The sequence below is a fragment of the Bos taurus genome, chromosome 23 (assembly GCF_002263795.3).
Source record: "Bos taurus isolate L1 Dominette 01449 registration number 42190680 breed Hereford chromosome 23, ARS-UCD2.0, whole genome shotgun sequence".
Taxonomy (NCBI): Eukaryota; Metazoa; Chordata; class Mammalia; order Artiodactyla; family Bovidae; genus Bos; species Bos taurus.
The window spans coordinates 17,717,063-17,741,153 of record NC_037350.1 but is presented as its reverse complement, the minus strand read 5'-3'; the positions used below and the strand labels follow the sequence as shown (position 1 = coordinate 17,741,153).

The window sequence follows — 24,091 nt, the reverse complement described above, 5'->3', positions numbered from 1 at the left end:
CTGCCATCCCTCTAGCCTCTCCAGGGCGTGAAGCCATGGCTGGAGGACACAGGGAGCCAGGGAGGAAAAAAAAAAAAGTTTATTTAATCAGCCTTTGAAGGCACCTGGTTTGAGTATAAAAAAGGCAGTAAAATGGCAAATGTACAGGGTTCATGATGGGTAGGAACACGGAGAGGTGGGGGGAGAGGCACACGGGGAGGAGGAGGCTGCGGAAATACCAGACCAGACTTCAGAACAAGCAGTCCTGGCCCCCGGCCACCCTTGGTACAGGCAGACAGACAAGACACACAACTCACTCTCTGAGCCTAGGAACCCCTGCCCGGGCAGGCACTGGTCAGGGCCAAGAGACTGCATCCCCTCCCTTGGCTCTGACCCTCCAGCCCACAGTGTCCCCATGTCCATCCACAGAGGCTCTCTCCTCGGGGCCTGGATGCCGGGCCCAGCACAGGCCATGAGCAAGCAGAAGATGGCTAGACAAGAAAACCTCCAGAGGACCCCTGCCCACCCCTAAAGGGGAAGGCAGGAACAGGCAGCCGGTGCCATCCTGCCGTCCATCCGCGGTCACACGATTGCCCGGAACAGGAAGGAGAAGACGGCCCCCAGCGCCAGGCCCAGAGACAGAAAGAAGGCCATGATGGCTCCAGCTGTCTCTGCCTCAGCCGGCTTCACTTTCCTAAAGGAGGGAGGGCGAGCCGACCTTAGGACGTCCCTGACGCCAGTCCCCTGCCCAACCCAGAGCATCTCATTTTGCTGGCCCACTTGTCTTCCTCTCCTTCTTGGTGAGGGGATGTGTACTGAGGCTGTCTCTACCTTTCTCTGGGATCCCCTCCTCCCCTCCCACTACCTGGGCCCCGAGGGTCAGTGGGCTCCTCTCTTAGCCTGGAAATCCTGAGCTCCACGATCAGGAATCTCCTTCCGCCCACTCTCCCTCTGCTGAGGGTCCCCAGCTGGAGCACTAGACCCTGCCCGAGGCCACCATACTCCCCACTCACTTGGGCCCAAAGCACATGCAGAGACTGGCAAGGTAGCCATTGGAGAAGGCGAAGGCAGCCATGAAGATGATGAACCAGGAGTCGTGCTCAAAGACCACCGGCAGGTTGCGGCGGGGCTGGACGTTACACAGCAGCAGCAGGGGCACGAAGGCCAGTCGGGCCAGTACCAGACTCGGCAGCCAGTAGCTGTCCTTCCCAGGCTGCGGGGACCAGGCCATGCCGCAGTCAGGCTGGGCCGGCCCCCGGGGCTCCATTCGGAGGCCCTCAGGATCTGAATTGAAACCTCCAAGCCTAGTTACCCTTGTAGGGTACTGATCGGGAGTGGCCATGGTAGATAGAGCCTCTGGCCATGTGCTACAGCGTGACCTGGGTGGTGGTCATCAGGGGTGTGTGTATGTTTATGTGTGTGTAGTCATTAAACTGTACCTCTACAACTTGTACACCTTACTATACATAGATTATGTCTCAGTTTTTAAAAAAAGCATGGTCCCCTTTCCACCATACTTTCTTGGTTCCCTCCCTGGGTGTCTCAGTCTGGACTCCCGTCTCACAGGGGCTTGGTGACCCTCCTTCACTTACCCACATAGTGATGGCTGTAAGGCTCCGGCCCAGCCAGTCAAAGACATTGAAAGTCAAGAAACAGGACACGGGAATGAAGTAGGCCTCTGGAAGACAAAGAGTAGATTAGGAGAGGGTTAGTGGGTCCAAGAAAGGCAGGATCTAGCAACCCTGACTCTCACTGGGACTTTGGTTTCCCAGCTGTGAAACGGAGAAGATGCTTCCAGGCCGAGGAAGGGTGAGTGGGCCAGCAGAGCCCGGCTTCAGAGGCGATAGCCTAGGCTCCCCTCTCCCAGGCTCCTAGCCTTGCTCCCAAGCCCCTGTCCTTCCCCATCCTGGGAACCCGTGGCTTCCTCACTCCAGGCGCTGGTGCCCGCGATGGTGGACTCGACCTCAGCTGTCACAGCAGGAAATATCCCAATGGTGATGGTGAAGACGAAGCAGACGGAGAAAGCCGGGACTAAGATCTGGAGGAAAGGGACCCTGGTCTGTGTCTTCATGGTGCTTGTTTAAAGAATCAAGATTCCCCAATACACACACATGCCCACACACATACATGCAGGAAAGTCCAGGAAAGTGACCAGTCTCCAGTCAGAAAGGGAGGGGACGGGCATGGGGTGGGAAAGGATCAGAAAAAAAGGGAAGAAAGGGAGGGGTAGAAGGCAGGATGCCCCAGCCCCACATACACTTTTGAGGATAGCGCGGACAGAGTGGCTTTCCTTGGCGGGCTGAGAGCTGGGGGCTGAGAATCCGGTCTCCTCTTGGCCTGCTTTTGATTCCTCTCCTGGGGGGTGACAGGTGGTGAGAGAGTCTTCAAGATGTAGGAGAAACAGAGCAACAGGAAATGACACAATCCCCAAAAGGGCTGGGGTCAGCTGAGGGTGGACACCCCCCTAAACCAGTGCACAGCTCCACCCAAGACTTAGCCCAGATGGCCTCCAACCCCCACTGCCCAAGTCCTCTGGGTCAGGACCGCTCCCAGGAGTCTCAGGTCAGGTCACGCCCTGCCCAGAAATCCATAATTGCTTCCCAGTTGCATTCAAGGCCTCCCAGGATCTCCCCCAGCTTCTCTAGCCCAGCCCTCGATTACTGGTGTTACCCCCCCATCCCTCTGGCATCACTGCAGGAGGCTCATTCTTGCCCCCAGCTCATGCTGCCCCTCTGCTGAGCAGCCACCCTCCACCCCAGCTTCCTCAGGTTCTTCGGACCTTTACTAATGAGGTCCAGCTTGGTCTCCTGCTCCCCGGGCCCTTCGAGCTTGAGCTGCCGGTAATAGCGGTAGAATTCCTATCAAGGGAAGGAAGGTGGATTCAGAAGCAGAATCTCCAGAGCTTCTCCCTCCCACAGGTTTCGTCCCCTTGGTCTGGAGCCCTGGACCCCCTCTCTCCCTGCCAAGAACTCCAAACCTGGGGTTCGAGTGCTCACCAGCCGTGGCAGGCCCAGATAACAGATTATGGTCAAAATGATAACTCCACAGGCTGTGATAAAATAGCCGAAGGCACTTTCCGACAGCTCGGAGCCACCTGGGGCGGAGGGTGTCAGATCAGAGGCCGGCCCCGTCCCCTCCTCCCCGCAACCACCAGGGCGACAGGCAGACAGATAGCAGGACTTACTGGCGATGGCGCAGATCATGGCCACGGAGGCGAAGAAGCCTGCCAGGCCCTGGCCACTCATGATGGGGGCTGTGTAGCTGGCGGGCAGGAGGCCGGCCAGGCCAAACAGACTGCCCTGCAGGATGGCGCCGAAAGCTGTGCAACAGGGTGGACAGCAGAAGGGAGAGGGTAGCCGGGTGGGTCATGGGGTCTTGGCAATTCCTGCTTGACTCCCAGTAAGTCCTGACGCTGAGCAGCCCTTTTCTTCCCACTCCTAACCCTGCTCAGGCTCTTGAATCCTCACCACCCAGAGGGAGGAAAAGATTCCTCTCTGACCAACCGTGGGACTTCTGCCCAGGTCCCCACCCAGCCCCGCTTACAGTTAATGAGCATGATCTTGAGCATGGTGATGACGAAGAAGGACAGCGCGTGTAGGGGCACCTTCACCAGGATGGCAGTGATCAGGAACACCAACAGGATGGCTACCAGGCCGCCCAGGATCCGCACAGACTGGGGGATCCTGTCGGAGAGGAGGCGGTGGCAGAGATGGGTGGTGAAGCTGGGGGCCCAGCCCAGGGAGGGCAGGAGGCACTGAGGGGGTCAGGGTGGGGGCCTGGGGGCTCACCTCTGATGCAGGAAGGAGTTGAGGCAGGTGAAGATCAGCAGGGGCACCATGGCACATAAGGTCATGACGTTGTTGAAGATGGTGCTGAGATGAGTCCGCTCTGGCGAGGGTGCCAGGGGGCTGGCTGAGGCCTGGATGTCCTTGCTTACTTCAGCAGGGCCCAAGGACATATTCTGGGACATGTCCAGGCGGTTTGTGAAATACTGTGAGGGTTGCAGAGAGGAGTGCTGGCACCTTTCGCCCTGTGCCTGCAAGCGCATACCCAGGCCCTAAATGCCCCGTGGATGAGCCCCTGGGAGCCCATTCCCACATCTCACCTTAGTGGCTGTCATGAAGAAATTCCAGGGCAGCAGCGTCCCCAGACCCAGTATGAAGAAGATAAGCCAGACGGCTTTGTACCTGGGGATGGGGGAGGAAAGTGGGGCCAGGTGACCCACCATCCCACCTTCCTTCCCAAATCAAACCTGGGGCAGCCCCACCCCCTTCCATCTCTCCAGCTGTCCCAGGGCACAAAACATACAGAGGAGGAGGTGGCCTGGGATGGGGAGAGGGCACAGATGAGTCCCAAGAGGGAGAGGGACCAGGGACAAAGGACCGAAGGGCATGGCCAGAAGGATCTCGGCTCTCAGTCCCAAAGACTCGGGGGACTCTGCAGGCTTGGGGACGGATGTGACCCACACATCCGCAGGTGGTTTTGGAAATCTTGCTAAAGGCTGGGGGGTGGGGGGGTGGGCGGGTGAGTGAGAAAGCAAAACACAAGTCTTCTACCCCCGCTGGGCAGGCTGGAAGTGATTACACTGTCTGGGCAGGGCTGTGTGGCTTTCCAAAGAGGAATCTGAGGTCAGGAAACTCCCAGACCATTCTGGATCTAGGAGGACAGGGATGCGGGTGTCTTGGGACAGCTGAGAAGCGAGGGAGCTGTTTTTTCCTGGCCCAGACAGAACCAGCTTTGTAGGCTGCACCACATAGGAGGCCGGGAGGGATGGGCCATGAAACGTCATCTTGGCTCCAGACTGTAAATAAGAGCCTCCCAGCTTGGGTCAGGACACTCACTTGCCCCAAGCCCTACACCTCGGGGCCTGTCTGGGATGGGACAGCTTCTCCCAGGCAGCCCTGTGGTCCCCAAATGTGTCTGCCATACTTTCCCCACTGTCCACACTGCTGTGTTCACAGAGCTGGCAGGGACAAGCCCAGGGCAATGAGGAGACTGGTCAGGTTAGACAGCGGGGCCTGGCCCCACAGGGTGGGGGCCTGGGTGGCAGGTCTGAGTCCTGACAACTGCAGCCCCCTCCCACCTCCCTCCTATAGTCCCCACCCTGAGGAAGAGAGGTGAGGCCTGGATTCAGAGGCCCAAATAAAGGAGCAACTCTCAGCCAAGGTCCCACAGGATAGGGACCCAGTGTGGGGCCACTGGAGAAGGCAGAGGGGTTCACAGAGGACTGCCACCAGAACGGGGGTGCTAGGATGGGGTGGCAGGCAGCCTGGGAACGGAGGACACCAGGAGGGATCCAACCAAACAACCCCTAGGGCCTGTACTTACTATGTCTCCTTAAATTCCCTCCCATACAAATAAACCTCACCTCTGCTTCACAAGTGGGAGGCGGTCCCAGAGAGAGAAAGCTAAGTGCCTAAGATCCCACCGCCAGAAGTGGTCTTCGGCACAGAGGGCTGGGATGAGCAGGGGATGGGGCTGTGGGACTGCGATGGAAAGATGTTTTGGGCACCAGGCAAGGCTTCATCAACTTTCTTGGGGTCTAGACTCCTGGAAGAGCTTGAATCCAGCTACGGTCTCTTCCCCCAGAACACACACGCATGGCCACAGCTGTGGGTCTAACTGGAGGGAAGTCCTAGGCTCCGGAGGTGGGGAAGTGAGAGGGAGGTCAGAGCGAGGACCAGGGCGGGCCAAAGTCATCTGAGGTCGAGGCCAGCTCCGTTGGCTGGCCAGCCTGGGAATGAGGGGTGCTGCCAAATGTCTCCCCACGGTGCTGGCCGGAGGAGCCGGAAGCTGCCGAAGAACAACACTGGGAACTCTGACAGGCCAGGGAGGGGCCGCCACCACCGCCTTGGGCCTCCCTGGAGACACTGCTCTCAGCACCCAGCCACGACAAGCAGGACCCCCTGATGCAAACGTGACTCGTAGCTACCTGACTGGAAGGCTCATCGTCAGTGGCAATCCCAAATTCCAAAGGATACAGCACCCAGTCCCCCCTGAAGACCCATTCCCACTCCCCTGGATCCGCAGCCCAGGTCTCCCTCCCTGGTACCTGTCCTGAGGCTGGTGACTGGTTGTCATGGTGACGGCGGTCTTGGTTATGCCTGGCTGACAGCTTCCTCCCTCCGGTGCTTGCTGGGGGCAGAAGCAGTGTGAGGCCCTGTCGTGGCCCTGCTTCCCTACAGGCCTCTTCAGACACTTGGTGGGGGTGGGCAGGCAGGTGGGTGAAGAGGGCCGGGCAGACAGAGCGGGCAGGCTGTAGGGTCCCGAAGGCCCCACTCCTGCCCCTGCCTCTCAAGGCTGCTCCTTTTGACCCCCTTGGGCCGGTCCTGCTGAGCCCCCCTGCCTGCTCAGACGCTACCTGGCTCCCGGCCTGGCTTGGCCACTGCCTCCGCTATTTTTATCCAGCAGCCGAGGCTGTCTGTGAGCAGGGAAACAGGGGCGGGTAGAGAGCAGGCAAGGAGGAGGAGGAGGAAGTATGGCTGCGAGGGAGGGGAAAAAACAGGCAAAGGCATGAGGGGGGTCATGAGAGGATAAGAGGGGTCAGGGACAGTGACAACGATGGAAGTGGGGAAAGAGGAGGGAAACAGTAAAGAGATAAGGGAGAAGAGGGAGGGCGGGAGGAGGACGCAAAACAAACAGATCTGCTGCAGCAGCAGCAGCCTCAGGCGTGATGACCAGGCCAGCCAGAGAGGCCGGCCTGCCCGCCTGCCTCCCTCCCAGGGCAGCCTCCCTCCCTGGGGCTCTCCCTCTGATCTCTCTGGGCTTTCCCGAGGAGCCCTTGGGCTCATGGCTAGCGCGGGCTCTGGAGAGCCTGTCCCCCCTGCAGGCACCCTAGATGCCAGCCTCTCTGTGGGTGGCACCTTAACCATCCTTTCCAGCCAATGCTCAGGGGCTTCCTGGTTCCTGGCCCATTTTCCAGGAAAACACTTTAGGATGCGCTTGGGGACACAGCCGCTTCCTTGACCCCTGGGGACATCCCATCTCCCCCTCCCCACCCCCACTGGGTTTCTCTCTGACTCATTCCCAGGCCCCTGGCTTCTTCCCCTTTCTGAGAGCAAAGTTGGAGGCAAGATGGAGGGATGGGAGCGCGGGCCTGCCCAGTCCCCAGCCTCCTCACTTCGTACCCCTTCCCTGCTCCCCGCTCAGGAGGGGTGGGGGGTGGGGGGGCAGGGGGAGCGTGGCCCCCTGGAACTAGGAGAGGAACCAGCTTTCCCTTGGATGGCATGGAAAGCCAGGCAGGGGTGGGCGGGCCTGTCCCCCACGTGCCAGCTCTGGTGCGAGCTCTGGAGCCAGCTCTGCCGTTCTGGGTAAGGACTGGCTTCCTTGCCCACCTGGACCAGCACTCACCAGATGCCCAGACTTGCCAGCAGAAGGGTCGGGGCAGAGGGGGCCCAGGCAGTCTGTGGGAGGTGGTCCTAGCTCAGAGGCAGGCGGCAGGTCTTGTCCATGGGCTCCTTCTGAATAAGGGTCCAGAGTGAAAATTGCAGCAGCGGGCGTATTGGGAGAGAACCCCCCAGGTCCTGCCGGGGGACGCAGCACCTCCATTCTGAGAAGCCTTCTCAACTATCACAGCCAGGGAGATAAAACCCAGCCCTCACCTCCCACCAGCGTCTCAGCAGGAGAGCTGAGGGGGTGGGTCAACTCCCAGGTGCAGCCAGTACTCCAGCCCCAGCCTGAGATGGACAGCCCTGGGGACTCTGAGAAAGGACCTGGACAGGCCTTTCTGCTCCTCCCCAAAATTCCTCTCCACCCCTCCCTGCGTCAACTCCAGCCTCTCCAAAGGCCTTCCTCCCCTCCTCCCCCAACCACACCTGGACGATGATAGCACAGGGAGGGCAGAGGCAGACCCAGACACCCCAGAAGGAGGCAGACGGCTTCTTTCACTCTTCCTTCCTTTCCGCAGATATTTACCTAGGACCCCTGTATGCCAGCCAGGCAATGTTCTAGGCACTTGGGAGACTGGTGAACGACAGTTTTTACATTTTCTAGAAGGATGGGGGTGGGGGCGGTGAAAGGGCTCTACTCTGCGAGGTGGGCAGAGGAGGTGAGAGACTCATGTTTTCTATTAGGTAGAAGGAAGGAAACCCCAGCTTCTCACTTCGGCCAACCCTGTTCTCTACCCACAGGCAAGATTCCAGGCAGTAAAGAGCAGGTACAGTTTCAACACAGGTCGGAGACTGGGGTGGCGGACAGAGTATCTCCTCTTTCTCAGAAAATCTGTTTTAGGCTGAGGAGTATTCCTTTCTGCCCTCTGGCCCTCCTCTTCACCGCCCCCACCCCCGTCAGCTACACCCCTACTCTCTGCTGTCCCCAACCCCAGCCCTGAGCACAACTCAACTCCAGGGGCAGCCCACTCCTGCCCACATCCTGAAGATCAGTCACCCCTTTGGCTTTTGTCTGCCTTGGCCCAATCAGGGATTTGATACCAGTTCAGAACATCTGGTTTCCCTCCAGCCATGCCCTGGCCTGCCCAGATGGGGCCCTGATAGCAGCCACCAAACTGGGCACCTCCCTGGCCCCCTGGCCCCCAACACCTCTCACCCACGCCAGCTTCTAGAGACATCTCTGTGGTAGCATCAAATTCACCACTTCCATGGATCCCATATGGGGCAGCCACCACCTACAGATACCCTCTCTGGCCCTTGGCTGCCTTCACAACCACCATAAAATCATATAGATTGTCTCCATTGAACAGATGAGGACAGCTGAAGTTCAGAATGGTTGAATCATTTGCCTAAGGCAACAGAGCTAGTAATCGAGTGAGTCGGAATTCAAAACTCAATGTCAAGTTTACTCTAGGCTCCTTCAGGAGAAGGGAGGGAGGTTTAAAGGCAGCTTCCCAGCCAGCCTCATATACTGGGAGGTGGAGTAACTCTACTCCAACTAAGGGGTTAAAAAATAAGGTGGGGGTCAGGTCATCTCCAGTCTGACTTGTGTCGGGTGTAAGGCGCTCCCCCACCCCATTACACACACATCCTGGCAAAGAGAGCTCACACAGACAGAAAAGCAAGGCAAGAGGATCTGGAGTTGACCGTGACCGAGAGGAATGGGCAAAGGAGTGGCCCGAACAGGGGTGAGGGGCAGGGGTGGGAGCAGCCTTCATCCGCCACAGCTTTCCCCTGGGAAGAAAACCTGGGATGTCCTTTTAGGTGAAGCAAAGGTGTTCTCTCTGGGAATAAACGAGGACGCGTCCAGGAAAGGAGGGAGGGAGGCCAGGTACAAGGGTTCAGCCAATAAGAGGCCGGGTGTTAAAGAGGCAGCGCCTCCACCTCTATTCCGCGTGCTCTCCTGGCCATTCCCCGCACCCAGCGCAGTTAACGGTACGACCACTCCCGGTACCAACGACAAGATTGATCGAGATTAACTTTCAACTCGCCTGCCCCTTGGGGAGGTCAGCTCGGCGACAGGCAGTTTCAGGCCCGGTAGCCAAGTCTTCCCCGCCTGCTGGGGCCCAGGTCCCCGCACAGTAACCCTACGCCCGGCCCCGGCGCGCCACGTGCCGCGCGGCTCCGCACGGGGGCCCCACCCAGCATCCCCCAGTCTCGGCGGCGCAGCTGCCAGGCCCAGCCTCCCTGCCCGAGTGGCAGCAGGCAAAAGCGGCGCGCCTTCCGCCCCGGCGACCCCCGGGCCCCCGCGCCGTTTCCCGATCCCCTCCCACCCCCCGGGCAGCACCTGCTGGGAAGGAGTCCTCCCGCGTGGAGGTCTGCGCGCTCTCCCGGGCAGCTTCCCGCGCCCGCGCGAGCACATTCAAACCCGCCCTCCGCTTGCCCCGCCCCGGCGCGCCCCCGCCCACGTCCGCTCCCCCGCGCTCGCCGCGGCCCCGCCCCCTCCCCGCCCCCCGCACGTCAGCCCAGAGCCACGAGGAACCCCCAAACCCGAGACCCCGTACCTGACTGGTCCACACTTTGTACTATTTCTATAGACTGGCCTTCTGGGGGCCCTGCCCCGCCAAACGCTGCCCCATCACGGAGTGTATCCCTGGTCTCCTCGCTGGGGTTACACAAACTCCTACACGGCCGTCTCGGGACTCTCCCAGCGACAATCCTGCTCAGGCAGATCCGGAGCCCCCCACCCCCACCACCGCCCGGTCCAAACACCGTCTCAAATGTTCCGTTATGGCTCGCGAAGCTGCCTCCTACATACACCACTCTCACACCGCACCTTTTTCCTTCCGGCGCCCCCTTCCCTTTTCAGTGCCACTTTCTTCGTTTGGAACTATCCTCTCAGTCCCCATGCCGGGGCATCCCTCTGACCGAATCAGTATGATGTGTGACCAGGGTTTTCCCACCTCTAACACTTACAGATCCGCTCACACTTTAGAGAGATATGTGTGTAGGGGTGGAGGAGAATGTTGGGGGTGGGGTGGCAGCCCTACTGTAGCCCTTTCATGATTCACCCTTTCTAAATCCAGAACTTTGGAAAAGCTAAGGCACTTCTGGGAACGGGAAAAGCCTTACATCCTGAGTGAATCCTGTAATCTTGATACTCAGGGAGGGAAGCCTTGCTGAGCCCCACATCTTCCCAATCTGAGGAGGAAGGGGGTGGGCACGCTGAGGGATGATTGGTCCTTCTTGTACCTGCAAGGAAGGAGGAAGGATTCCCTCCTTTTTGGTTGGTCAGTAAATTTGGGGGGACAGGGGAATCACTGCTCCTGCAGCAGCCTTCAGTACAGGGGGACAATCGAAAGGCTAGAGAGATGCTGAGGACAGAAAATCCAGTCCAGTCCCACTCCCTGAACCCAATTACCCAAGGGGCCTTTACCCTGGAGAAAGTCACAGACACTAATTAACAATTAGCAGTACTAACATCATAGGGATAAGGGAGAGTCACACTCTCTCTCCAGTGAACAGACTGGGCTTTGAGGCAAAGGGTAATTTTTCTTCTTAGGACTGATCGGTGGATTCAACCCAAGATACTCGGAACAGCTGTTGCCAGCCTACTGGCTCAGGGACCCACAGAAACATGACACACAATCATCCCCTGGCCTTAACCAACAGAGGGCAGGAAGAGGGGTATGAGTAGTGTTTTTCTAGGCACTGCCCCACAGCTTGAGGGCAGCTTTATGTCTGGGTCTCCCCCACTGCATTCCTACCCTGTGTTTGTCCAGCCTCTCTCTACCTCTCCGGGCCCTCCTCTCCCCTTTTTCTTGGCCCCTGTCTCTCTCCGCATCCTCATTTCCCGTCTCTGAGCCTGTGGGGGTGGCAGGCTTTAGTGGCCAAATGGATCCAGCATCAATAGCCAGGCTGGTGGCCAGTGGCTGCAGTTGTGTGCAAAGGGGGCTGTAAGCGGAAAGAGATTAGGAGGAAGTGGTGAGGGTCCCAGACCAGACAGGGGAAGGCTGGTTCTCCTCCCCACCCCCGCTGAAGCCTAGCCTGCTAGTAGATGTCAACAGGCAGGGCTGTTATTGCTGGACAGAAGCCTGTCTGGCACTCTCCTTGCCTGGGCCCCCAGCCAGCACCCACACCCCTCCAGCACCACCTCTCTATGCAGGGATGGTTGCTGAGGGCCAGGGCCCTCTTCTGGACAACCTCGGAGCCCAATTCACAGTGGCCTGTGCCCACCAGGCCAGTGCTTGTCATTCGCTGCCCAATCTTTTGGGTCCCTCAGGTCCTGGGTACAGGAGTAGGGTGTGAAGCGCTGATCCAGCTGCACCCCCACCCCCACCCGATCCCGCACCTCTGTGAGGCTGTGACCTGTGACTCCCTCCTCCCCCTTCCTGGCCCCAAGGGTGCCTCATCACCTCACACACACAGTCCTATCTCTTCCTAGCCCTGCCTCCATCTGTGTTTGCTGTGTGTTTGCTTGGCTCTGCACTTTGTCGCCAATGTGTCTCATGACTGTATGTTCTCAGTTGTGTTTGTGAGTCTATCTCCATGGCCTTGTGGCAGGGCTGGGGCCAGAGAGAGGCCAAAGAGGCAACTTGTCTGAGATGCAGTATTTAAGGGGGAGCCCAAATATTCCAGAATCCGGATAATGTTTTAATACAATATTTTTTTTAAAAAATCAAAGTGAATGCAAGAAACAAAAATCCATGACGAACAAAATATCAGCTAAGATGAAGACAGAATCAAGCCCTTTCAGTAAGATACCTCAAGTCCCTCACCTTCCTTACTGGGTGTGTAAGGGAGTCAGGGTTCAAGAAGACTGAACTTGGTTTTCCAGCTTCATATCTCAAACATCTGCCTCATCCTTTGCTCCGAATTCTCTGACCCTGGACACATCTGCAAGTGATTAGGGGAGGGCAGTTATCTCACCACGACCTGAAAAGTCCGGGGAAATGACCTCCGCCAGAAACCGCAGATGCAAACTCCGTTGATTTCCAACCCCCCACCCCCGCACCACGATAGCCCTGCCCACTCCGTTCTCCGCCCCGCCCCGCCCCGCCCGCCGGGGAAATAGCAGGCCCCGCCCCTCACCGCTGCCCCGCCCCCCTCGCCGCTGCCCGCCTCTGCTGCCCGCCTCTGCTGCCCGCCTTTGCTGTCCCGCGCACCTGCTGGGACTTCCCAGGGGGCCTCCGGTGTCAGGGATCGGGAACGGAAGTTCCCGGGCCAGTTGGCCCCTGGTTCCCGTTTGGCCTCCTCCATGCGGGACTGGTGTCGTCGCCATGGCCGGAAACTGCAGACCACTCCGGGTCTGACCCGTCTGTGCCACCGGGCGGGGAAGGGGCTGCAACGCACTACCCCGGCGTCCGCCCCGCGCACGGTTGCAGACTCCCAAGAGAGGAACTCTCCGGGAGGCCAGCGGGAGGAGAAGCCTGGAGCGGGCTGAATAAATAAGGCGCCCGGGGCCTTGGAAGGGACCAGGGGTTCGAATCCCCTTCATCCCGCTCCTCCCCCAGGCCACCTTTCTGAGTGGGCGGCGGGGGGTGGGGGGTGCGAGCACGTGCACTGGCTTTTGATGACCCCTGGAGGAAGCAAATGGTGTCCGGGTGTAGGGAAGCGGGGCCTGGCGGAAAGCCCCGCGGGGCCGGCTTGGGGGCCCACAGCTCTGATCTGGAGTCTTCCCCCCAGGCCAGCCTTCTAATGGGGTGTGCAGACAGGATGAGGGTCCTGCAAGGGGCTTGTCGCCTGTGGTCCTCACTTTACCGCCTTGAGCCGGAAGCCCAGGGCTGGGTGGAGGCGGGTAGGAGGGGGGAATGTTGCAGGAGAATAGTAAGCAAAGTATCTGGAGGCAGGTTTGCAAAATGCCTCTGACAATTCTTGTTTGAGATCCCCGAGGGGCCTCCCACTGGAGAAGAGAAATGAAGAGGTGAATTCCTCAGATTACCCTGTGCCCCCTAGATCCCATCCTGGGCAGAGTACCCCTCAGGGGTATGCATCTCTAGTCCGCTTCTGAGGGGGAGGGGGTTGCTGCCCACAGGGTCCCTCCGAAAACAAATCTCCCTCTTCCCACACCACTAGCTAAGAAGAGTGTTCACACTCTCCGGAGGACATTAACCTCCTTACCCTGAGCTCCCAGCAAGACCCAAGACTGCTGACTCCCAGTGTGAGACATTCAAGTTAGAAAGAGAAACAGCTTCCAGGGCATTGGGACTGAGAGGGCCAATGACAGAGGTAGCAAAAGGAAGGCTTGAGGTGTTCCCCGACCCGTCTCTGGACAGTTTCGACTGTCCTGCAGTGCAGGAGTGTGACAGGACTGTCAAAGGCATCCTAAGAATTAAAGGCAACAAATATTTATTGGGCCCCTATTGCATACTGGGCTTTGGGGGCAGGACTAACTCCCTAGTAGGGAACCAAGTTCTTATTATTTGGGAAATCTCAAACCAGAGACAGTCTGGATTAGCCGAATTGTCCATTGTCCCAGGGTTAAGCATTGTCCCTCAAGGACCTCCTCTCTCCATTTGCCTGGGGGTGTGAGTAGTGGAGGAGTGTCAGTACCCCTCCCACCAGAGGCCAGAGGTGATTAGAGCAGGTCTTGGGAAGAATGCTGGGAGGGAGGGACGGTGATCTGTTTTCTGGAAACAGAGCATCCCTCCAATCCTTTCTGCTGGGAGGTGGGGGGCATGTCCTAGCTGGACCCCTCTCATGCTCAGTCCCCCACCACGTCTTCTGCCCACTGGGCAGGCTGCAGTCAGTGATGGAGCCAGGACTGTCTTACTCCGAAATAAAGCATTTCAGGGGGCACAGCTGCTACCAGGATTCATGGGCTCATTTTTGGGAGGCTAGCCTCTCCCTCCTCTCCAGGCGGGCCACTCTGGAAGCCTCCCCGGCGTCCGGCGGGCGTCTCTGACTGAGGACGAACAACAGACAGCCCAGCAAAGCCTCTCGCAAATCCTGGGAGCCCAGGCGGCGGGCCAGCCGGCGCAGCAGGGGCAGGAGGTGCTGGCGGGCCAGGCGGGCAGCGGGCAGCAGCAGGCGGGCCAACAGCGTGCGGAGAAGCAGCGGAAGCAGAGGAGCGGGCATGGCTGGCAACTTGCAAGGCGATCCAGACTCCAGGCTCTCCTTTATGCTCCCTTCTCACCTGGCAAAGACACAAGGAGGTGGGCAGGAGTAGACTCCTGCTTCAGTTTACACCCGCCAGCCCCCAGATCTCAGTTCATGGGTCGTTTTAGCTTTCTGGAAGCCCTTTCTCTGGGAAGGATGGCTGGGGCCGGAGGATTCTCATCACAGCACGGATGGAGATGGAGTCAAGGCAAGAATGAAGCCCGCGCTGGGACCTCCAGCTTGCCATTCCCAGCCTCTGGGGCTCCTACTGTCCCTGGAATCCTCCCTTCCGTCAGTCACCCTCTCCTGCACACCCTCAGTCACCTGGCATTCCCTAACCCCTCTCCCTCAATCCAGCAGGAATTCTTTCCTAGACAATTCTAAGTTCTCTTTTCAGGGACCTTGATCCAACCAGACCTGACACTTCCTACCCTCCCAGTTCCCCACCCCCACCCATGGGCAGCAGCTCTCACCAGTCAGAACTACTGCTCTGCATCAACGTCTGGCTGAATTTGCCTATGGGGGCCACATCTTCACTGAACACTACACAGGGCTGCCCCACCCAGCTCAGCCCCACCCAGAACAGCTTAGGGAGAGACAGCTGTGTTCTGGTATCTGATAAGTGAAGGGAGGGGGCAGCTGGGCTGGAAGAAGAGATGCAGTAATTTCTCCTACCGGATGCAGACCTCAGAGTCTAAACCCAGACTGCACTTTCTAATGGTGTGATCTGAGGCACAGTGATTCTTCTAGGTTCCAGGCTCCTTATCTGTTACCTCAATAATTGGGAGGAATAACTGGAATGGGACAATGTATGAGACCCACCGACCCAAACCTCAGAAGTAGTAAGGCTGCAACCCACACACCGGGCATGCTCAGAGCGGCCCAGACAGAGAATAGGACGGGGGCAGGCATTGTGGGCTGTCTCCTGGGGAGTGGAGAAGTAGGGTCAGAGTCCATATCATAGCTGGACACAGCTGGGTGGAACTCCCACTCAGGGATGGGAAGAGGCATACCCATGTCAGGACCCTCTCCACATTTTTCTCTGGAAGATTAAATGGAGTTCCATGAGATAGCCAGGTAGAGACGGTCCAGATTTGTTTTATTCTGTTTTTAAATACCTCATACTGACGTGCACATTGCTATATTTGAAATAGATAGCCAACAACCACCCGCTGTATAGCACAGGAAACTCTGCTCAATGCTCCATAATAACCTAAATGGGAAAAAATTTGAAAAAGAATTTTTTGTATATGTATATATATATATATATATATATTTAGGTATACACTTTGCTGTACAACCAAAACTAGACAATATTCTTAATCAACTATACTCCAATATAAAATAAAAAAATTTTTAAATAGTACATAAGATAAATACCTCATTCTTCTACTTCCTAAAATTGGTATAATTTCTGCCTTGATGGACTCAGATGCGATAATGGCCATGAAAGTATTTTGTAGAATAAGGACATGGGAATATGATCATTTATCAACCTGTCACCACCCACCTTTAGCATCACCATGATCTCCACGTCTCCACCATCAACAACCTTGAAGAAAGAAAACTTTCAGTTTTGTCAATAAGGTCTATCCTCCTTCTACCCAGAGGAAGCAGGGAGTGGGGGGCAGCTAGAGTACAGATGTATAAATGTGGTCTTCCTTTCCTTCCTGTCCCTTCCTGTCCGTTCCAGAGGAGTTGTGCTGGTCAGTGTCTTCCCTGGACTACGGTTGGGACATGTATTGAGTACGTGTGTGTGTCATGCCTGTGAGTTCATTTTGTTGTTTTTCAGTCACTCAGTTGTATCTGACTCTTTATGACCCTATGGACTGCAGCACACCAGGCTTCCCTGTCCTTCACCATCTCCTGGAGTTTGCTCAAACTCATGTCCATTGAGTTGGTGATGCCATCCAACCATCTCATCTTCTGTTGCCCCTTTCTCCTCCACCCTCAACTTTTTCCCATTATCAGGGTCTTTTCCACTGAGTTGGCTTTTCACATTACGTGGCCAAGGTATTAGAGCTTCAGCATCAGTCCTTCCAATGAATATTCAGGATTGATTTCCTTTAGGATTGATTGGTTTGATCTTACTGTCCAAGGGACTCTCAAGAGATTTCTCCAGCACCACAGTTCAAAGGCATCAATTCTTTGGTGCTCAGCCTTTTTTATTGTCCCGCTCTCATATGTTTTGCCAAGACAATGCACTGGTCATAACAAACACCCTCTTCCAACAACACAAGAGAAGACTCTATACATGGACATCACCGGATGGTCAACACTGAAATCAGATTGATTATATTCTTTGCAGCCAAAGATGGAGAAGCTCTATACAATCAGCAAAAACAAGACCAGGAGCTGACTGTGGCTCAGACCATGAACTCCTTATTGCCAAATTCAGACTTAAATTGAAGAAAGTAGGGAAAACCACTAGACCATTCAGGTATGACCTAAATCAAATCCCTTATGATTATACAGTGGAAGTGAGAAATAGATTTAAGGACCTAGATCTGATAGATAGAGTGCCTGATGAACTATGGAATGAGGTTCGAGACATTGTACAGGAGACAGGGATCAAGACCATCCCCATGGAAAAGAAATGCAAAAAAGCAAAATGGCTGTCTGGGGAGGCCTTACAAATAGCTGTGAAAAGAGAAGTGAAAAGCAAAGGAGAAAAGGAAAGATATAAACATCTGAATGCAGAGTTCCAAAGAATAGCAAGAAGAGATAAGAAAGTCTTCTTCAGTGATCAATGCAAAGAAATAGAGGAAAACAATAGAATGGGAAAGACTAGGGATCTCTTCAAGAAAATCAGAGATACCAAAGGAACACTTCATGCAAAGACGGGCTCGATAAAGGACAGAAATGGTATGGACCTAACAGAAGCAGAAGATATTAAGAAGAGATGGCAAGAATACACAGAAGAACTGTACAAAAAAGATCTTCACAACCCAGATAATCACGATGGTGTGATCACTGACCTAGAGCCAGACATCCTGGAATGTGAAGTCAAGTGGGCCTTAGAAAGCATCACTACGGACAAAGCTAGTGGAGGTGATGGAATTCCAGTTGAGCTATTCCAAATCCTGAAAGATGATGCTGTGAAAGTGCTGCACTCAATATGCCAGCAAATTTGGAAAACTCAGCAGTGGCCACAGGACTGGAAAAGGTCAGTTTTCATTCCAATCCCAAAGAAAGGCAGTGTCAAAGAATGCTCAAACTACCACATAATTGCACTCATCTCACACGCTAGTAAAGTAATGCTCAAAATTCTCCAAGCCAGGCTTCAGCAATATGTGAACCGTGAATTTCCTGATGTTTAAGCTGGTTTTAGAAAAGGCAGAGGAACCAGAGATCAAATTGCCAACATCCGCTGGATCATGGAAAAAGCAAGAGAGTTCCAGAAAAGCACCTATTTCTGCTTTATTGACTATGCCAAAGCCTTTGACTGTGTGGATCACAATGAACTGTGGAAAATTCTGAAAGAGATGGGAATACCAGACCACCTGATCTGCCTCTTGAGAAACCTATATACAGGTCAGGAAGCAACAGTTAGAACTGGACATGGAATAACAGACTGGTTCCAAATAGGAAAAGGAGTACGTCAAGGCTGTATATTGTCACCCTGTTTATTTAACTTATATGCAGAGTACATCATGAGAAACGCTGGACTGAAAGAAACACAAGTTGGAATCAAGATTGCCGGGAGAAATATCAATAACCTCAGATATGCAGATGACACCACCCTTATGGCAGAAAGTGAAGAGGAACTCAAAAGCCTCTTGATGAAAGGGAAAGTGGAGAGTGAAAAAGTTGGCTTAAAGCTCAACATTCAGAAAACGAAGATCATGGCATCCGGTCCCATCACTTTATGGGAAATAGATGGGGAAACAGTGGAAACAGTGTCAGACTTTATTTTTCTGGGCTCCAAAATCACTACAGATGGTGACTGCAGCCATGAAATTAAAAGATGCTTACTCCTTGGAAGGAAAGTTATGACCAACCTAGATAGCATATTCAAAAGCAGAGACATTACTTTGCCAACAAAGGTTCGTCTAGTCAAGGCTATGGTTTTTCCTGTGGTCATGTATGGATGTGAGAGTGGGACTGTGAAGAAGGTTGAGCACCGAAGAATTGATGCTTTTGAACTGTGGTGTTGGAGAAGACTCTTGAGAGTCCCTTGGACTGCAAGGAGATCCAACCAGTCCATTCTGAAGGACATCAGCCCTGGGATTTCTTTGGAAGGACTGATGCTAAAGCTGAAACTCCAGTACTTTGGCCATCTCATGCGAAGAGTTGACTCATTGGAGAAGACTCTGATGCTGGGAGGGATTGGGGGCAGGAGGAGAAGGGGACGACAGAGGATGAGATGGCTGGATGGCATCACTGACTCGATGGACATGAGTCTGAGTGAACTCCGGGAGTTGGTGATGGACAGGGAGGCCTGGCGTGCTGCGATTCATGGGGTCGCAAAGAGTCAGACACGACTGAATGACTGATCTGATCATATCCATTCATCTCATATCCTGCTGTCATTTCCGATGGCTGGAAAAACCATAGCTTTGACTATACGGGCCCTTGTAGGCAAAGTAATATCTCTGCTTTTTAATATGCTGTCTAGGCTTGTCATTGCTTTTCTTCCAAGGAGCAGGCAAGGAGTTCATGATCTCACTCAATTTTCACCATTGCTCTTCAGGGAAATGACTATTATGACCTTTGTACAGATAAGGAAACTGACATTTAGAGAGGTTACCCCAGATCACACAGCGGATAAATGGCCTGGTCACCCCACCAAAACCTGCCTCTCCTCCAGCCTTTCCCATATCTGTAAGAGGCAACTACCTCTTTCTGTTTACTCTGACCAAAATCCTGAAAGTTATCCTTGACTTCTGTCTTCTTATCACAGTTCACTACCCACAGTAGTAAATCCTGAGGGCTCTGTTTGTCATCTTTCACTTGAATTATTATAATAGCCTTCTAACTGGTGTTCTTGTTTCTCTTTTCCATACAGTGACCAGGGTGATCTTTCTAAAACATGAGTTAGATCCTGTCCTTTTTCTGCTGAAACTGTCCAATGACTCCCTTTTCATTAAGAATTAAAGCCAAAGGCTTTACCTGTGACCTCCCAGGCCCTGGCTTCCAGGTTCTAGTCCTTGCCTCTCTCTCTGTGGCAGCCATACTGGCTTCCTGCTGCTCCCTAACTGTGCCAGACATGTTTTTGCCTCAGGGCCTTTGCACCTACCATTGCTCCTGCCTACAAGGCACTATCTTCAGGCATCCATATGGTTCCATTGCTCACCTCCTTTAAATCTTGGTTCAAAGGTTATGCATCCACTCTGTTTAACAGGACATTCACTCCACTCCATCCTGCCTTCTCGCCATCCTCTCTTTTGCTTTATTGACCTCCTCAGCAAATCCTTCTGACAAACTGTATGTCCTCCTTTCTTATCTTGCTGTCTATGTCCTAGAATGTAAACTAGAATGTAAACTCCATGAGAGTAGGGACTTACGTCTGTTTTGTCTGCTGCTCTGTTCCCAGTGCTCAGCAATAAATATTTCTTGTAAGAATAAATAAGTACATATTCTGTCAAGGGCTCCAAATCCAGGCCTGCTTGCTGCAGAGCCTGTGCTATTGAGCCCCAGAGCTCTGTGAATCTGAACACACTTCTAGGATGTGTGCAGAACCCCTGCGGGCCACAGTCAGCTGGAAAGAGCCACTCAGGGGAGGAACTGACCTCGGTGAGCCCAGGGGAGGGGAAGTAGGTTCCCTCTGGGATCTGCCAAAGTATGTAATCTCCAGGGAACCTTAGAGGTCCCACCACGCACTGACCCAGATCTACAATTGCTGTGACCTTGGGTAAGTCACGATCCATCCCTCCCAACTCAGTGTACACAGATGTGAGATCCTCTGAAACCGTGGACAAGCCCCCGTGTCCTTGTCTTTTTAAGTAAAATGTTGACTCAAGAGTTCGTGATTGGGAAATGTGAAGATGTAGGAACAAAGAAGAGCTGTTGGGCTAAGGAACTAGTAACAGTTTAGACTCTAATTCTCCCACATAAAACAGTCACCAAACATCCAACAGTGAGATCCTTGGATCCTGGGCCTGGGGCTGGACCTCCATCCCTTCCCTGTCCCCAGCAGACAGTGAGGGGCTCCAGCGGCCTGGGACAGTGAGACAGGTAAAGAAACAGGATGTTGTCTCCAGTAACAATGGGAAACCCCAGAAGGGATTGGGAAGGGAGGGGGAGGAAGGGCCGCAGCTGTGTCCAGCGCCTGGATCTGGCTTTAGTTCATTCTCTACCCTCACCCCCTCTTGGGATTAACTCACTTCACCTCCTTCCCACTTTCACCTGGGATTAATCCCACCAAGTGGCCTTCCCCAAGGCAGAAAAGGATTTCCTCAGCCTTTCCTGGAAAGATAACCATCCCTTCTGGCAACAGAGCTGCCAGGAAACAGTTCCTTCTAATTACTGATTTAGCTTTGTGTAATGGATCCTGCATGCGTGGCTCTGACCTCTGCCCCCAGTCCTCTGCTGGCAGGGAAGGAAACTGGCCCAAATTCCTGTTTCTCAAAGTCAATTTAAAAAAATGATGTATTTGGGTGCCAACTTGTGAAGTTAAGGCCTGTAGGCTGAGTCATAAATGACCCCTGAGGTTCTTTCAGTGGTTTTCCCCGATCTACAGGCTTCTCAGAAATGTCCTGGAGACCCCTCCCCTCATACATAGACATCATTTTTTTATATAATTTTCTTTATTTATGTATTTATCTACTGGCTGTGCCGGGTTTTAGTTGCTGCACGGGCTTTTCTCCGTTATGATGAGCGGGGGCTACTTTCTCGTCCCAGTGTGCGGTCTTCTCATTTCAGTAGCTTCTCTTGTTGCTGAGCACAGTCTTTAGGGTGCACGGGCTTCAGCAGTCGAGGTTCCCGGGTTCTAGAGCACAGGCTGCAGAGCACAGACTCCACAGTTGTAGTGCACGGGCTTAGTTGCTCCAAGGCATGTGGGATCTTCCTGGACCAGGGATCGAACTCACATCGCCTATATTGGCAGGCAGATTCTTTACCACTGAGCCACCAGGGAAGCCCACATAGACATCATTGAATTGGGCCGTTCATGTCAACAGCAAGCATGTATGCGGTGCTGAGGACACAGGACACACACATCAAGAATCAACAGCATGACCAACAAGGACATGGGCAAACCATTTCAGTGGTGAGAGCTGGGAATAGAGCTAACGGGTTCTCATGAGACCTAGAAGCACTGGGCCTTCTGCTCCTCCCACCCCTGTCTGCTGTCTCCATCTAGGGCTTCAGAGCCTTGTACCACCCTGCCAGTCATTCTGCGAGGACCCAGACAGACCCGTGAAGAGTGCTTCCGATGGTCACTCCAATCTGGATTCACCCTCCGGCTCTGGGGCCTTCTCAGTGCTGCTCTGGATGACCAAACATACTGCGCGAGGCCAACTGGGGGTGTGAGCGACTTCTTGCCGCTGTGCTGCTTGGCGGTCCTCCTCCCTACAGTGGTAATCATCATGTAATCTGCCTCAGGCAGGATCAAGAGATGGGAGATATCCAGAGCTTGGCTTTTAGAAGGTGTTCAATAAATAACATTTTCCTGCCTGATTGGGAGTTGGGGATTTGTAGATACAAACTGTTATATATAAGATGAATAAACAACAGGGCCCTACTGTATAGCACAGGGAGCTATATTCAACATCCTGTGATAAACATTAATGGAAAATAATAGGAAAAAGAATATATATATGTATAACTGAATCACTTTGCTGTACAGCAGAAATCAACACACACTGTAAATCAACTATACTGCAATTAAAAAAAAAAAAGAACGTCCTTTCTTCCATCATTTTGCGTTGTCCCTCCCAGGACATCCTGTGTCTACGGCCTGCCCGACAGGTTGCTCCTTGAAGGCCTGGTAGGAGGCACCCTGACACCCATGAATAGCCACTGACAGGGGGTGCTGGGGCTCAGTTATCACTTGAAGAAGCCATGGAGGCCTGGATTCTGGTTCTGCCATGTTCCAGGGTCATCATCCCTGGGGGGAGTCAGCCCTGGGCTGTAGCCGGTGGGCCATTGACAGCGATGTCAACCCCCAAGCAAGGATGCTGAAAAGAGGCCAGAGAGGCCTCACCGAGGGCAGCGAGTGCCGAGGGGAGCGGGTGCCAGGAGCAGGTGTGGAGGCCAGCCGAGTGTAGGACGTGTCACTGGGAAGGGGTAGAGTCCCAGCCTCATCACTCGTCACAGCGCCTCTCTGCCTGCGACAGTAATCGCTAATCTACCTAACTGGGGCCACTGTGAGGATTTGAGACCTGAACGTGGTGACAACTGAGAGAACGCTGTGGGAACAGCCAGTCCTCCAAGGTGAGAGACGGATGATCTGTTTCCAAGACCACCTTCCCTCTGCCCACCAGTTTCAGGCAATGACAGAGCCATAAACAGGCAATCAGCCCATAAGACACACACGAGAGACAGGCTCATAGGACATTCAGAAGGGACTTTCCCTGGAGGTTAAGAGTCTTTGCTGCCAGTGTACGGAGCACAGTTTTGATCCCTATTCAGGGAGCTAGATTCTGCATGTGGGGTGGGAAGGGGTGGGGTAGTGTGGGTGGAAGACATGAAGAAAAGGGATCAGGGTGTTGGATGTTGCCCGAAAGAGTAGCTAGAGCTGACAGGTGGGGCCCTTCCCTACCCACAAGAACAGTTGCTCCAGACTGGGGGAGGGAGGCTTAGTTGTATAGAATGCAACTCATTGTCCCTGCCGAAACAGCTGTGCCTCTCCCCAGACTCAGCTGACAGGCCCAGAGGTGGGAGGTGGGAGCCCTGTGCACTCGGCAATGTCTCACAGTCAGCTGTTGGAGTAGACAGCTGCTCCCTGGACCTGGGCGGGGAGGGCGTGGACCAAACGGGTAAGGAAGGAGGCACCTGGCATAGTGATGTGGGGCTGGGGGGTGGGGGAAAGCCAGCCATAAACCCCACAGGCCCTGGGAACCAATCTAACAAAGATGGAACAAGACCCTCATGGAGAAAACAACCACGTTTAAAAATATATTTATTTATTTACTTATGTGACTGTGCGGAGTCTTAGTTGCGGCAGATAGGATCTTTGATCTTCACTGCAGGATGTGAGATCTAGTTTCTGGACCAGGGATCGAACACAGGTCCCCTGCCTTGGGAGCTTGGAGCCTTAACCACTGGGCTACCAGAGAAATCCCCAAACACAGATTTTTACATAAGGATCAAAATAGAAGCCCTTGTACATGGACGGATATGACAAGGTGATGGTCAGGAAGATATCGTGTTAGAAAGATGTTGCTTCTCCCAAAAATGAATCTGGAATTCAACAGGATTCCAATTAACGCAGGACTGTTGGGGGTTTTTTTGTTTTTTGTTTTTCCTTTCTGGAATTGCGTAAGCTAATCGTAAAATTTGTATGGAAGGAAAGAGGCTAAGAAAAGCCAAGTCAATCTGAAGAAGAAAAAGAAGAAGGGATACCAATCTGGCCTGACAGATACTACTGTGGCCAATCTGGTAATATGGGGGTTAAAACTGTGGCAGAGGGAACTTCCCTGGTGGCCCAGTGGCTAAGCCACCACTCTCCCAATGCAGGGAGCCCGCAGGGAGCTAGATCTCACACGCTGCAACTGAAGTAAAAAATGCTTCATGTCACAACT

The 24,091-nt window shown here is 54.2% G+C and overlaps 1 protein-coding gene and 1 long non-coding RNA gene across 5 annotated transcripts; both read right to left on the bottom strand.

The window, feature by feature from the left end:
• Positions 1–55: 55 nt before the first annotated feature.
• On the bottom strand, positions 56–10,298 carry SLC29A1 (solute carrier family 29 member 1). 4 transcript variants are annotated; one of them, NM_001034398.2, is made up of 14 exons: positions 10,144–10,298; positions 7,330–7,439; positions 6,032–6,114; positions 4,085–4,166; positions 3,768–3,970; positions 3,523–3,662; positions 3,164–3,298; positions 2,976–3,073; positions 2,759–2,837; positions 2,237–2,334; positions 1,909–2,017; positions 1,572–1,657; positions 993–1,192; positions 56–673 (listed from the first exon to the last, which is right to left on the bottom strand). In NM_001034398.2, the coding sequence occupies exons 1-14, from the start codon at positions 10,214–10,216 to the stop codon at positions 562–564; spliced, it is 1,608 nt and encodes a 535-aa protein (NP_001029570.2). In that variant the 5' UTR covers positions 10,217–10,298; the 3' UTR covers positions 56–561. The 4 variants fall into 4 exon arrangements, with proteins under 4 accessions (NP_001029570.2, XP_005223466.1, XP_024839289.1 ...); XM_005223409.5 differs by lacking the exon at positions 10,144–10,298 and adding an exon at positions 9,655–9,699 and having other exon boundaries at positions 64–673; XM_024983521.2 differs by lacking the exon at positions 10,144–10,298 and adding an exon at positions 7,581–7,672 and having other exon boundaries at positions 64–673.
• A 3,340-nt stretch (positions 10,299–13,638) lies between these two features.
• Positions 13,639–14,923, bottom strand: MYMX (myomixer, myoblast fusion factor). Its single transcript, XR_009492544.1, has one exon. It is a non-coding gene; the product is annotated as a myomixer, myoblast fusion factor (long non-coding RNA).
• Positions 14,924–24,091: the final 9,168 nt, after the last annotated feature.